General features: G+C 40.4%; 1 protein-coding gene across 5 annotated transcripts in view; it reads left to right on the top strand.

Moving 5' to 3' along the window:
• LRMDA (leucine rich melanocyte differentiation associated) overlaps positions 1 to 14,684 on the top strand; it is a 659,079-nt gene extending 644,395 nt beyond the window's left edge. For all 5 annotated transcript variants that reach the window (XM_039554354.1, XM_039554353.1, XM_039554352.1 and 2 more), the window contains one exon: positions 12,550 to 14,684. In XM_039554354.1, the coding sequence (XP_039410288.1) occupies positions 12,550 to 12,629 (80 nt within the window). In that variant the 3' untranslated portion in view covers positions 12,630 to 14,684. The remainder of the gene's footprint in view (positions 1 to 12,549) is intronic.
• The last annotated feature ends 489 nt before the right edge of the window (positions 14,685 to 15,173 follow it).

Below are 15,173 nucleotides of genomic sequence, written 5' to 3' on the forward strand. Positions count from 1 at the left end.
TGGACTAATATTAGTATCCCAAATCCATGCAGGAAAGCCTGTAATGTTTCAAAAATTGTGGAAAAATTTAGTCACACTTATTTGTATCTCACCCATGACTGACTGCAGCATGAGGGTAGCAAGGGGAAGAGCAGGAAGTGCAAGACAAAGACAAAACCAGGGAGAATTATCAACAAAAAAAGATGTTCTTAGTCCAAACAAACCACTTGCACTACATGAGCTAATTGTAAGAATAGACCATTTCTAAACTGCAGCTGTTATGTGCTTAAGCAAACCCTGCTGGGAGAACTGCTTTGTAGAACACCTCTCCTTACACAGACACACAGAGTGTCCTTTTAACAGAGGAATCCAAAGTGCAGTGTGTAAGGGAAATCTTTTCTGCTTCCAAATTTTCCTGAGCTTATTACAGGATGTGAGCCCAGCTTGTCACTCTGACATAGGCTTCCCTTAAGTGTTTTCTATTTTCATTATCTTTTTTGCCTATGTTAAATCACAACAACCTAGGGTGAAGACTTGTGTGTGTGTGTGTGTTGGGAAATGAGTAAGGGGGGCTGAGGGGGAATACTCAGGTTGTGCGATAGAAAATGATAGGTGTCAAAAAAACCCACAAAATACCTAGCTTGGTCACGGTCGTTTTCTTTGTGTAATATTTTTTGGTTGTCACTGTGGACTGTAAGATCACTCATTTCATAGTTAATTTTAGATGTATTCTTTCTCTACTCCCCCCCCCCCCCCCCCCCCCCCGCCCAAATGCTTATCCAGTCATCTCCGACACAAGACTATTGCACCTGGGTTCCCAACTATATTAACTCCATTGTGCTGGTGTGCTGAGCACCCCTGATCCTTGACGTCTTTATGCTAAAACCCAAATCCTCCCAGCAGCAAGGGGTTAATTGTCTGTTTTCAATGTACTTTAAAACTCTCAGCTCTTGGGGATGATGTTTCCATGAGGATTGAATGTAATTACAAAATAATATAGGCACTCTGTCTTATTTTCGGTGACTGATACTTAAGTCCTTGCTGGTTTTGCTGCCTGTGTTTATATTGGGGCTCTTCCTTCAGTGTACTTGATGCAAGGTATTTGCAAATTTCAGCCTTTGGGCTTTAAATGTTGTGCTGCTTCTTCTGTTCCTTATTCACTACAGATTAGGTATAATTGATGACCTGCATTTACAGACATGGGTGGTATACAGATGTAAATGTTATTATAGCTTTTATATTTTATGTTCTTTCTGAAAGATCATTTTGTCTTTGAATAATACTCCTGTTCAGATTTTGGGGGGTTTATCTCTAAAAGAGAATATGAAATGGATATTGCACATCGTATATTTCTTAAAAGTAATTTGGAATTTTAGGGTATGGGATTGGTGGTGACTGATACACTGCCTGGATGAGATATATCCCTTTGAAAATAACAGCGCCAGTACATGCCTGCATCTGTCTAACCTCATAATTCACTTTCACATTGGGTTATGGATGTCTGCATTCAGTGAGTCTATCTTCCCTTTAGGTATTATTTCAGCCCTTTGAGATAATAAGGAAAGTTTAATTGCGTTGTTAATTGATTTTTTGCACAACATTATTACCTTGATTGATTGCATAGTTGATGAAAATGTTAGACACAGGCAGTGTAAAGTATCAGCCCAGTAAGGAGTGGGAGCCTTGTGGAGAATAGATAACCTTGATGTTAAGAGCTATATCCTTCAGATATGTCTTCCCTTGACATATTGATGGCCCTTGAAAAGGGAAAAGCTGATTGTATGCAGAATGCAATCATTAAACCCACTTCAGCTGGCTGTTGATTAATTTGTTTTTTCCTGAAGGATCTAGTTAAAGAGAAGGCCTCAGTAGTATCAACAGCAGCCATTTTCCAGGCTTCAGATGATACTTAACCCTCTCCTAGAAGAAAGAAAAATGATACTGTCTTGGTTTAGACAGGCAGATTGTCTGCAAACATTCAGTCCAAGTGCAATTTGGGGATTATAACACTCACTTTACCCTGTTAACTACTGCTTCCTCCGTGACCTCTCCTCCCCCTGCCTTCAGTATTCAGCTTTGCCACAGCTAGCAGAAAGTCACGTTTGATGTTTTCTGAGTAAGACCAGTGTCTGTTCTCAGCAGAGATGCCAACAGGGATGTCAAGCTTGTTTTGCCCAAAGACTGAAATACTTCAGTAGCATATAGCTGCTTCCCAGGAGCCTCTCTGACAGGACCACAGGGTTCACTGCACACACGTAAGTGGTTAAGCTTTCCTTATCCCTGAAAAGATCTTTCTTGTATAATTTTTTGTTATTACTTTTGAGATCTTTGAGGTCTTCTGTAGGGCAGCTTGTGCTGTTCAGCGCTGCCCCTGGCTTAACAGCAGCACTCGTGCCCTGATGTTGAATACATTTAACCAAACAGTGGCTGTGTGTGACTGGCTTTCCTGCTGTGAATTCATGTGATGGTCTAATCCCAGACTACCTGCTACCTTCACAAGACTTTCTGTTTTAATAGCACCCACTCCGAGAGCAAAGGTGAAGAGCACTGCCTAAATGGCCTTCTGTGGCAGAAGGGGCTTCCTTGGCTGAAAAACAGTCTCGGGATTGAAGGACAGCTTCTATCTTAAACCCTTCTTTTCTTTGTACCAGCAAATGACTCAACACATCCAAAATACTTATGCAGCTTTAACCAAGAAATTTAATGCTTCTGGATGTGGTGAAGGTTTTATCCTTCCCTTAACCATTTAAAGGATATTTGGTAAAGTAACAGGTTATTGCTTCCTGTTTAGCTTGGTAGTCTCAAATACAGTCACTCTTTTTTTTGTGCTTCTGAGTGATAAGAGTGATCAGTGTTGCTTGATTGTTTGGCTACATGTGTTTTATTAGGTCCATTGTGCACATTTTGCCAGTGAACTCCTTTTTCATGCAGGGGACATGTTAACTTGCGACATAGTCAAGTCTGACAAATTTGAACCAGCCAAATAAGTGAGTAATATTTCAAGCTGTCAAAGCAGGTGAATACTGATTAAGTGACACACTCCAAAAGCTCTCACCAATATCCGTGCTCTGGTGGAAAATGTTTACTAAGCATACTACTTGTTAGAAAGTCTTTGGTGCTTTAACTAAACTTTAATGACTCTGACCCTAATGGAGGGGTTTTAATGTGTCTCTCTTAAGCTGTTTCTTAGTCCCCGGTTTTTTATCTTTAGCAAAAACTTCCATAGAGATTAAGAGTGCACCTGTAAACTGTGTTCTACTGGCCACTGTAATTTAACCTTCAGCCCCCCTGCCATTAGCATATTTTTAAAAGGAGGCTGAAGAAGGGGGAAAAGAGTTGAGGATAGAAAACAATGACAATATTTTGGCTTTCAGTACTGGAGGCAGGTTGGGAACTAGACTATGGCCAGTAACGATTTAGCAATAGCAGATGGTGCTATATGTCATATGGCATAGAACAAAATTCTACTAAGAGGCAAGCCCAGACTTAGTCCAGAGAAATACATATTTTCTGAATACTTTGAGTGTTTGGACCCAGATGCATTTCTGATTTCACTCGATGCTAAATAGTAATAGCTACAGAAGAGAGAAAGCAGCTCACCCATTGTTGCAGGCTCTGGATGCGTCTTACAAAGTGCCAGATGCCTTCAACTTCTGCTGGAAATCAAGGGAATCCAGGGCCTGGTAGTATCTGCTTCTCAAAAAACACTTGTTTTTGTATTAGGAAAAATCATAGCAATCCTATCATTAGCAATTACTTTTTTTTTTTTTTTTTTTTTCTGAGGAAGGGCTTGGGGAAAGGAGCAAGTAATGGCAGACAAAGAAGGTTCCCTTAACTGTATCATAATGTGACAGCAGCACTATTTAATTATGCTCTTCAATTTTGAGAGACTTTCTTTCCCAGCTTTAAAAATAAAAAGCAACTTGTCTTTATTTCAGATGACTCTCTTGAGAAATTTCAAACCAGTTGAGCCAGACTGAATTTTGTATAGCTTTTTTTTCCCCTAATGTGAACTCCTGCAGCAGGAACACATTTGAGATCCAAAGGCAAGTTTTACTCATGAGATGAGCCAAATTTATGTCTAAACTCTCCAGAAGGGCCCTGCTGTTCAAATTTTTTTCACATAAGAATTTGTAATTTTATTGGAATGCTTGCAGACTTTCCAAACAATTATTCCAAAAGTTTGCTTTCTGCCCCATAAATCATGGTACATTTGTTTAATTCTATCACAGTTACTAAAAGAACTTACTTCCCTCTTTTTTCCTCTCGCATTTTACTGCTAATGCAATCTGTGCATGGTTAAGGTTTGTGAAGTATGATTTAATTATTGTCACTTTTTGTTTTCTTAATGACCTTGTCATTCTTTATGGTTTAGTTCCATTGCTGAGCAGTGTAAGCTTTATTATTAGAATGTAGCCCAAAGTATAGAGCAGCCCAGCAGAAAGGCCATTTTTGCATATGTTAGCCAAATTAACTGCAAATCTCCTAAATTGTATGCTGAGTGTACATCGAACAGCTGAACTTTCCTATACGGTCGGGGAGGGATTTCACAGCCTCCTTTTCCTCCATTATTCTGAATATGTAAAAAGTGTCTCTTATATCACTTCAGTGGTCGCACCGTTGCATTAACAAAAGTAATAGGAAGGTGGTTCAAAGCAGCGCTGGCATTTACGCCGTGAATGTGGGAGAATAACAAGTGCCTCCTCCGCTGCGCTGGAAGCCGGCAGTGGACACGGGCGGTCGCCCCTCGCCCGGACAGCATTTCGACCCTTTTGTTCAGAGCACTGCCCCGCCATCTGCACACACACACTGGCGCTCCTTGAGATTGGGCCACCAGAAGTCAGGCTGCTGGGCGAAAGGCTGCGAGCAGAGGTTGTGTAAATCCAGGCTGTGACGGTGACAGCGCGGGGAGAGGGCTGCGGGGCTCGCAGGCAGCGCTGCGGTCCGCAATTGCCGCCCGCCCGCGCGGCTCGGCGGGGCTCACGCAAAGGGCTGCTGCCCTCTAGTGCCCGGGGCCCGCCCGCACCGCGCGCAGACAGCGAGTGAGCGCCTGTGGCCGGCGCGGCGTGAGAGGCGAGGGCGCTCAGCCGATGGGACCTGACCGGCCTCGCACGTCTGCAGTCCTTTTTTCTGGCTTTACTGCTTTTATTTAGACCGTAGATGAGAGAGTGAGATGCATGGGGAAGTGTTTTAAAGACTAAAAGAACTGCGAGCCCATACTTCCTTTCCTGAATCTCCTTCAAAGGCGTTCAATATATCCAAACTAAGCATCGGTCCACCCCTAAAATTCGGCACGCTGATGCTTTCTGTGCACTTGGGTTTCTTTGATTACAGTATCTAGCTAACTACACAATTTATGTGTCTGAGTAGTTGAAAAAAAAAGAATCTGCTCTGATTTTTCAACATATTTCACAAGTATTTAATCATAAAGTCAGCATTAATTCTCTCCATGACATTAACACTGCAAAACTGGTAAAGATGCACTGAGGAGACAAACGCATTTGTTTGGGGTTTTCTTGTTTATTTGTTTGTTTATTTTTTTTTCATGCTTTTTGTTTCATTTTCACTAGAAAGGGACATTCCAACCCCGCAACATATTTCTCTGATGATAGTTACAATAAGCATGGAAAGATTCCAAAGAAATCACAAGTGTAGAACCTTAAATTGTAACAATTATACCCAGAGGAGTATGGAACTGGTTAATGATTTAAAGTATTATGCCCTAAATGCTCCTATTTTAGCCAACAGTAGAGAATCTGTAGACAGCACATGCCCAGATCAAAGCTGATCATGTCAATGTCATTCAAGGAGGGAAAGATACCCTCCTTTCCCCCTGCTCTCCCCCCTACCCTTTTTTTAAACAAAGTATGACATCTGAGGAACAGTGTGTTGATTGTTCCACTGCCAGGATACGCATAATGGAAACATTAGCTCCAAGATAACTTTTAATCTGTCAGCCTAATGGCTCCTTAATGTGTAGAGGGCTTTAAATGTATGTCAGCCAGGGCTGTATAAAGTAATATAGTTTGTGGCCTGAATGGATCTAGATGACTCTGCACCATGACACAATATGGTTTATTATTAAGTATCAGCTCATCAGCTTATTCCCACGGACTTGGACAAGCTTCTCAATTTTCCAGTAACAGATTATGTGAGAAAAAGCTTGCAGTGCTTTTTTTTTTTTTTTTTTCCCCCTTTTTCTTTCTCCCCCCCTTTCCAAATTACAAGTTCCTTCCCTAGTTGCACTGGGAGCCCTGAAATGTATTTACAGCAGGCTGCACTTTATCACACGTCAGCTTGACTGCTAGTTTACGCTGAACATTTATGCAGCTTCCTTGGCCCAGGATGCAAACTTCACATCTTTGTATTCCTATCACCTTCACTGCAAATTTTTCCAACATCCCCTCCCTGTTGACTGCTTTGCTCCCCCCTCCCCTACTCTCACTTCCCTACATACTCCCCCCTTTTTCCCCCCCTTCCCACAAACAGGCCAGTGAGACTTGACATGTCACAGTACTTGTCTGTGCAGGATACTTGCAATAATTCAGTGTGTTAGTTCGCCTTCTGTGATTCCTCTCAGCTCTAGCTTAGGTGTGTAATTCTAACACCATTGCTGTAGACTGGATACAGATTTGATTTTGTGCCTTTCAGTAATTTCTTTTAGTCTGAAAGACCATTTTGTGCCCCCATGCTGTAGGGTGTCCAGAGGAAAATGTTATCATTTTTCGGCCGCCCTGTGCAGGGAGCAGAGCAGAGGTAATTCATCTCCTCTGAATGGGAAGGCTACCTTCCTTGAGTCTTGTTACCCTCGGAGGGAGGGGGGAAGTCAGGATCAGCAGTTTGCTAGTGAAGGTATGTCTTCTTTCTCCAGGAAACCTGCCATTGACCACAATCCCTAGTTCATGGGCACCTCTTTGGGAGTATTTAGGGACCACTCTGTGAGTACTGTGGCCACGGTGAAGGGATTTTGCCTTAGCCAGAGCTAGCTATGTCCTCAACCTTCTCAAGCACAACCTTACCCCTTTCCTTTATGCACAGCTACTTTTTCTGTCACAGAAGAATTATGTATCATTTTTGCTTACATTTAGTGTTTCTATCCTCTTAAAAAGAAATTAACTAGTTTGTAACAAAAGGAAAGTTAATATTTGTGCATTTGTTATGTGAGCACTTTTGAGTATTTTATGATAGTAATTTAGGGAATTTATCTGAGTTTTGTTTCTTGCTGTCATATTTCAGGTCTTTATAAGATTCCTTTCTACAGCATTTAGCTGTGGCACAACCAAAGGCATTCATATCTGTTGTATTCTCCTCTTTCTGTTGCTCCTTCTGCCCTGATTTAAGGAGTCAAGATCCTGTGTCTTGACTCCAGCCTGGAGCAATCTGGAAACTATGGTTGCAACAAACAGATCAAATGGTAGTGGCCAGAGAACCCATCACATTTACAAGGACAGCTGCAACTCTTCTGTTCTTTTCCTGTGTCACACTGCAGTTTGTGAGCCCAGTCCTCCTCACACTGGCAGTGGTTTGTTTGCTGGGGCAGAATGAGTCTGAGTGGATCGCTCCAGGTTACACCCTTGGCTGCTTTGGGCAGTACTTGGTCACCCGGATGATCCTTTACACCTTTTCTTTTCTTCCAAGGGATCTTCTCAGATTCCTGTGTCAGAGAATTCTTAGGCTGGATCATATTTAATAGAAACAGTTATTCTGTTTCACCAAAAGGAACTGAAAGTAAGTTGTCAACTAGACAACTAGTTAAAGTTGTGAGAATTTCCAGGTAGATAAAGGGAAAAATGACTAAACTCCTGTAAAAAAGGGTTTGTTTTGGGGGTTTTTAATCCAGTTTTACGTATCCCTTAGAAGAAAAGATTTTTAAGAGTTTTAAATTAATTTGACTTGTGGAGGTGTTTTGCCTAAAGCAGTAGCATTGTAGACTTTAAATTGTTCATAGATAGATATTTATTCTCCTCTAAGTGTTGTCGGCAGGGAATTACTTTCCTTTATAGGAAGTTTATATTAATATTTAAGGGAATTTCACAACTTCTGTTCATTAATTGTAGAATATGCCCAAGTGCCTATGAAAAAAATGATAATGGTATTGATATTTCATCCTGAAGGGTCTCAAAACAATTTACAGATTGGTAGTATAACCACAATGAAATGCACCCAGCTTCTTCGTGGAACATGGCAGCTGTTTAATAGCCCATAGCAAAACTATGCAACAGCAGGTTGTGCAAAAAAGAGATGAATATGGATCAAATACAAATTGGCAGTGGAGGATTTAGGTACTGTACTCTAATTAAAGTTAGGTGAAGTAGAATTCCACTAGAATATTGAGTTTGTGTGTGAAGTGCTACACTTTATCTGACCACAGCTCCTAGTACCAGGCCCTGTGGTTAGTCCATGTGAAAGGCAGAAGGCTGTTAACTGAAATTTAGTCCCTGATGGATACTGCAGGCCAGTGTTTGACAAACAAATTTAATTGTGAATACTTTGCTGCTTTCGCTTGCAGAGGGGCTTATTAAAAACATTTGATGTTAAAATGGGTGCCTGGTGGGAATGTTGGGCAGATGTGGCAATAGGTTTTGATGGGGGTGGCAAAATTTTTGGCTTGACTACTTAGTTCTAGTAATTACTTTTTAAAGAAAACTGAATAGTACCGGGGGAAGCTGTGTTGCTGGAAGCTGCCCAAGTTGTGATGACTGAGAGGTGGGTTTTTCTAGGTGTGGAGTATTAATGTACTAGGAAAAAGAGGTGGGAAAATGGCAACAAAATGCTACCCGACAACAATTCCCTTAGGTTACTGTTGGCTTGAGCTGAATTTTGGCCTGTAACTAACTAAGGCTGTATGATCTAACGCATCCCATTGCGACTTGCTTTTGCCACTTCTAATACAATACATCTGCAAACTTCTTTTTTACTCTAGCAAAGTGTATAGAGGCTTAAAAGCACCGTAGCCCTCTGCAAAATATACCAAATTTAAAAGAAGCTAACATGGCTTGCACTTTTTCACGTGCTTTAGTATGCATGTATGTATTTATTTATTTATTTGGATAATTGGGTTTTCCCTCAGCAAAGGAAAGGCTGGTGTTGCTGACATTACAATGTGTTTGTGAAGAAAGACTGATACCACAACACATGCAAGCAACTGCAAGGTCATTACTTACCCAGCATAATTAGAACATCCATTCCAAAGGGTGAAAACATTTAAAAGATAGAGAGGGAATTTAAAAATTATTCTTCCCAATGCATTTTTTTCATAATTATAGTTTTAACAGCTTGTGGTGATGGTAGAATCAGCTACTTAAGAAAAATTAGAAGCCTCATTCAGGGAAGATGATCCCTCAAGAGACCTTGTGTTGTCATTTCTTAAGAACCTTGAGCAGAAACCTCATTCTGGATGCTGTGTATTGTTTTGATGTATGGGGGGTATACTTAGCTTATTATGGCCAATGCTGGATATTTTAATTAAAAAACACCAGAACAGCCACAGATGTATTGTTTTCCCCTTATTCTTTCCCTTGTCTGTGTACAAAAGAACAAATGTACTTTTGCCCCTGCAAGGAAAGAATACCATAGCAGATAGGCAGAAAAAAACTCAGTAGCTTTCCTGAATTTGCATGTGACATGTCTTAGCATCAAAATTCTCATTGTGGCACACAAACCTCTTGCAGTTCTCTGAGCTTTCAGTAGTTGCCAAAGGGAGGTGGAACATAAAGAGGAAAAACAAAGCAAAACAAATAACCAAGCCAGTCACTGCATTTAATTTATGAGCAAGATTATTGTTTTACAAATAACCTTCATGACAAACAAGGTCTCATGGCAACATTTTCAAATGTGCTTTTATCAAGGCTCTCTGAGCAGCGTGTGTAATATGCCTGGCAATCGAATCACAGCTGTGTGCCTGGGTAGGGAATCTCTGTGGAGACAACACTTCCTTAATTTAAACAATTGTAGGCTGCAGGATTTCAAAAATTTCAGCTGACTTTAACTGTCACTAGCCCAAGCACCTTTATCCCCAGGCGAGCAGCAGCAGCTGGATTTCATTTCCTGCTGCCAGACTGTCCGACATCTTTGCTGAACATCCCGGGAACAGAGCGTCTTTACTTTAAGGATTTTATTCAAGGTGACAGCTCCTCACACTTTAGCGTTCAGATCACCTCAAGTAGCTGAGATATCAGTGAAAATGAGAGCACTTCTCCAGCAAACTCCAAATTTAGATTGACTGAGGTTATCCTTAGGCCTCTAGACCCAGCCTCCATGACAGCACAGGCCTGCCAGTAACTTTAAAACTACAGTGGAGTTTGTAATGATGTCTGGGGAGAAATATTCTGCCAGAGCAGCGGAGGATACTATAAGAGATAGGAAATGATGTCAGATTTAGTTAGGACTGGAGACAGTGTTAGAATATACTTGGCATAATATGGCACCGGTATCTCTGTCAGCATCTCTGTTTTCTGTCACCGCACACAATCCCAGGCCTGTCTGTAGCCCTGACAGTGTCTTTTCAGATCAGGTTATTGCCAACTTGGAGACTGGCTCAGCACAGCACCATACAGCCCCCTTTGTTTGAAGTCTGCCCTTTTGTCATTAATGCACTTGATGTCTATTTAAATCTGACGATGAATACAGTATCTGTTTTCCTGTCAAGAGATCATTGACAATATTAATGCCTCATGTCCTTGCCTCATTTTCTAAGCACTGACACCTAGCTATAGTCTCTAGCATTCATCAAACAGCACTCTCTCACCAGCATCTCTATAAACAGTCTTGCTTCCAGTCCTTAAGAAGTGCAGGAGACCTCAAACAAGACTTTTATCAATGCCAGTGAATAAGGAGTCCAAAGAATGTCGTTAATAAACTGCTCATATCCTTTGCATTTAGAGCTCTAAATGGCCTCGTTACCAACCTAATGCCTGCTGCAGCCTGACTTGGAATATCTGTTTAGGGAAAGAAAAACTTGTTCTTCATTAGACTTTTGGTTAGGAATGCTAATATCATCTTTTGCACGTGGTAACTGCTCCACTAGTGAAATTATTGAAATTGAAATTATTGAAGAAAGCTCTATGCAGGAGGGGAAAGTGTTCAGGCACTGCACCATATAGTGCCCATTTGTATTACCCTGAAGGGAAATGTTTCTCACAACAAATGACAGGCCTATCAATTTCCCTGCCACAACCCTCATAGGAATGCGTTACCTTCACGATGTCTTGGAGAGAAAGAAGAGCATGGGTTAACATTAATCTTGCATGACCCATGCCTTCCAAAGCCTTAATAGCTTATCTGACACGTTATACTGGAAAAAAATGGATGCAGAATATAAAAGCTTGCATAGTTAATTCATACTGCAGGTGGGCACAGTAATGGCTGTGTGAGTTCTGGAAATCTAAAACAGGAATGAATTGAGGATCTGCTCCTCCCCCTTCTTTACCCTTTATGTAAAGCAGTGTTTGTCTCCTTTGGGCTAGGTTATGTTTGCCCTTACAGAGGTGAGCTGGATACTTCAGTGTCTGCTCTGGTAAGACACTCCCAGGGCAGAGGAGACCTGTTCATGAGAGATGACTTTAATTTGACTATACATGTCTGAGGGCTCAAAGAACAACTCTGCTAGTAAAATTCAGCATCTTTGAGCATGTTCACAGGTGGGATGTGACTGTGAACTTACGCTTTCACATACCACTTAGTACCACCAGAGGGGATGCTTTTGAATAAGGTAGTGAGATTTGCAGGTATGTGTGTCTCACCCATAGCAGTTAAGGCTTCTTCAGGCATCTTTCTGCCTGTACTCACTGAATAATGTGCCTTGCCTCCCAAAACCAGTATTATGGTTAATTATTGAAAGCGTCCTGCATGTGCCAATTTTTAGCATAATTAAATTGTATCTTGCTCATGGGATGTTGTGATGTTGTTTGGAGGGATACTTTGGAAATGTTTTTATTAAATATTTATTTGTATGTATAAAAATGCTGGAGTCTGAGAAGGCTAACTGTTCTTGCCAATGTCTGTCGATGGCTTCCCATATAGATTTCAGCCGTGCACTTTGGTTCTCTGTCACTGAAAATAAGGATGGTTTAGGTGCTTGCAGTACGACTTTGGGAAAGTTTGACAGATTTTCCAGGATCCACATTAAACTGTAGTTATTTGTTGTTGGGTTTTTTTTTTTCCTGATTGGTTTTGTTCATCAGGAAAAGCTTTTAAACACATAGCAGGGAGATAGCAGAGAGCACTAAATATAACTTCAAGCCAGACTTTCTGTTTTTTAAAAGCAGGACAGAGGTACTATGATTTAAAACACAGTATATGATGTTTCAGTGTTATGTGGTTCTGTTTTTGAAGACACTTGTGGATGTATGTTTAACAGGATAGGTCATGTAGGTATTTGAACAAATTTTTCTGGTGGGTTCTAAACTGCTGATTGAAATGGCAATACTGTATATTTGAAATGCACAAACTTTCTTTTGCAGGACAAGAGAAAACTGCTTCTTTCCCTCCTTCAGATTTCCCATGTTATTTGCTGTATTGTATATTGTTCTACTCCAATCCTAACTGTAATTCATTTCCTTTTTATTGTAGGCGTTTTGGGGAAATGTCGCTACATTTACTATGGAAAACATTCCGAGGGCAACAGATTCATCCAAGATGACCAGCTATAAAACACAGTGCTGTTTCGTGCCTCTTCAATCCCTCTACACAAGAAGCACAAATCACATCTAAATTTTAAGCATGTAACTAAAGTCCTCTAGTGCCTTCTGCTGACTTTGCCAAGCCTGTCAAGATCATCCTTCTATCTTAGTCTGAGTAGTCACATAGAGATTGACATGATTGCCTTTAAGCAGGTCCCATCCACCAGTGTGACAGACAGCTGCAGCCGAGCACCCGGCCTGACAGGAGGAGCACCGTGATGGATTGCCTGGTCCAAGTGCTGCTCGCAGGAGAGCAGGGGTCACACCTGGGGCCGGGCTGAGTCTGCTCCATCGGTGGCGCCTCCGCAAAAGCTCCGCGTTTATCTCTGCCTGGCCTGTTGAGCGAAAGTGGCTGGTGATATCAAAGTGTTTATAACAGAGAGAGGCTGTAATTTCAGATGAAAAAGCCCTTATCAGTTCTTTTTTTTTTCCCTGTGAATTAAGTGCTTGTGTTTCTATCATCTCATATGTGCATACACAAATCCTTTCACAGTTTGGTAGTATAGCCACCCACCCCCAAATGAGCCTAGATGGATTATTTTTTCTTTCAGCAGGGAAAAATAGATATCCTGAAAACATTTCGGCCATGCAAAGCATTGTCAATCTGTGTAAATGTTTATAAGCAAAGGAAAAGGATTTAAGCAATTTCCCAGACAAACAAAATTTTCTTATCCTTGAATCGCATCTTATCATTTACTAGCTCTTACCTTCAAAAAAGTGAGTATTTCTTTATGCTGTAGAATAGTGGCATAGTTTAACTGTTTATACTTGGAAGAAGTCTTCGTTAGTGGTATTGACAGTGTGTGTTTTTCCTGGTGCACAAGATATTTTTAACTTGTAGGGATTACGTGTAGAATTAAATGCTTAAATTTGGGGGAAAAAGTGATTAAAAGGAGTGATATAAATCTGCCACCAGATGGGTATGATTATTCAGAGGGGAGAAAAGTCAACAAAAGTAACTGGTGGAATTAACATAATTAGCAGCTTTACTAACATGTTAGAGAGATGAGTTCTGAATAATCCCTTTCGGTATCGATGTAAGAAAAGTTATTGTCAAATGTTCAGTCAAGAAAAAATAAAAAGCCATGGCAAATTTCCTGCTTTTCTGATAAAGAGGTTAGATATATTTAGAATCATGAACTTGTTACTGTGAAAAAGTCCCATACTTCATGCATATATTGTGTTAAATTCTACTTGGTACAGTGGGATTGGCCAAGGAATATGCAAAAATTCTTAGCTCTGGACTGTTCCAAACCCATTCATATTGATCCCAGCTGAGAGCTATCACTGCCTAGCTGTTATTGGTTTGTTTGAAATTACTTGGTGGTCTTTGTTCACTTTCCTGGTTGAAAAAAAATCAGTTTTTAGAAACTGTCTACCTTGAGGGCTGTTATTAGATGGCATTACAGGTGGAAGTGAACTGGACGTGGAAGCCAGTCATGAAAGCAGGTTTGACTGATGAAATAGTGAGGCTTGCTGCTGCTCAGCATTTTAGGCCTTATTCAGTAAACAGAAGCCTTTGCTCATTCTGGAAGCATATAATAAATCTTTAACAGATACTTAAAATCAGTGATGAACACAGAACGATCTAGTTCACACCACTTGTAGTTCAAATTGAGTTCTGAGCTGTTTGTCGTATAAATTGGTGTCTGGAAAGCACATTTTAGCCACTTCTAATGTCACATGACTAAAATGAAATGCCAATTCATGTTAGAAGTCCTAGGAAATACCAGATAAATGAAAACTACATGCCTCTTTCTTTAATCAAAAATATAATTAGAAATATTTAGGGCACTTGTCATCTGTTTCGGTTCCCAATAACAGCAGTCTTAGTTTGTTCCTATCATGATGTCTGTTTTGAAGCCTCCCCACATTTTGGCCATGGCAATGTTACAGGCAGCAGCGTTCAGAGTAGGGGTGTTTAGAATAACCTAATGTCACTTTCAGTCTGTTTGCATATATGTTCTTGTCTTTGTAAAAGGCTTTAACCCTGCCTCAAACAATAAACAGCACTTGCAAACTGACCGCATGATTTTTCCAGCTTTGTTTTGCTTGTTTACTTTTCCTAATGTCAAAACCATTTGTATCATTTTCAGGAGTGTTTTCTTCCTAGCAAAGCTTTGGAGGCAAAAATATTTTTGGAATGAAATTTGAACAAAGTCTCTTCCACTTTGGTTTTTGTTTTCACTTGGGGGATTATATACCTATAGTTAAATATGGTAAAGCCCTAATTAAAATCTGCTTGATGGGAATTTACACTAAATGTCTCTGATTCTGGAAAATCCAAAGGAAAAATCTGTGAATAATTATTTTATATTACTAACATGTATTAGGATATTATGTAAAAACATGCATGGATGTGTATTAATGTTTATGCAAACACATTTTTCTTTTTTAATATGCAGAGCATTTTATTTTCAGATGTGTTCTGCTGAAATTCTGGTTTAAGAGATGGCAGAATTTTCACACCTGGGATTGCTATCTATACTTGGTTCTTTCCTAAGTGGGAACTGT

This window comes from Corvus cornix, chromosome 6 (genome assembly GCF_000738735.6).
Source record: "Corvus cornix cornix isolate S_Up_H32 chromosome 6, ASM73873v5, whole genome shotgun sequence".
NCBI classification, from domain to species: Eukaryota; Metazoa; Chordata; class Aves; order Passeriformes; family Corvidae; genus Corvus; species Corvus cornix.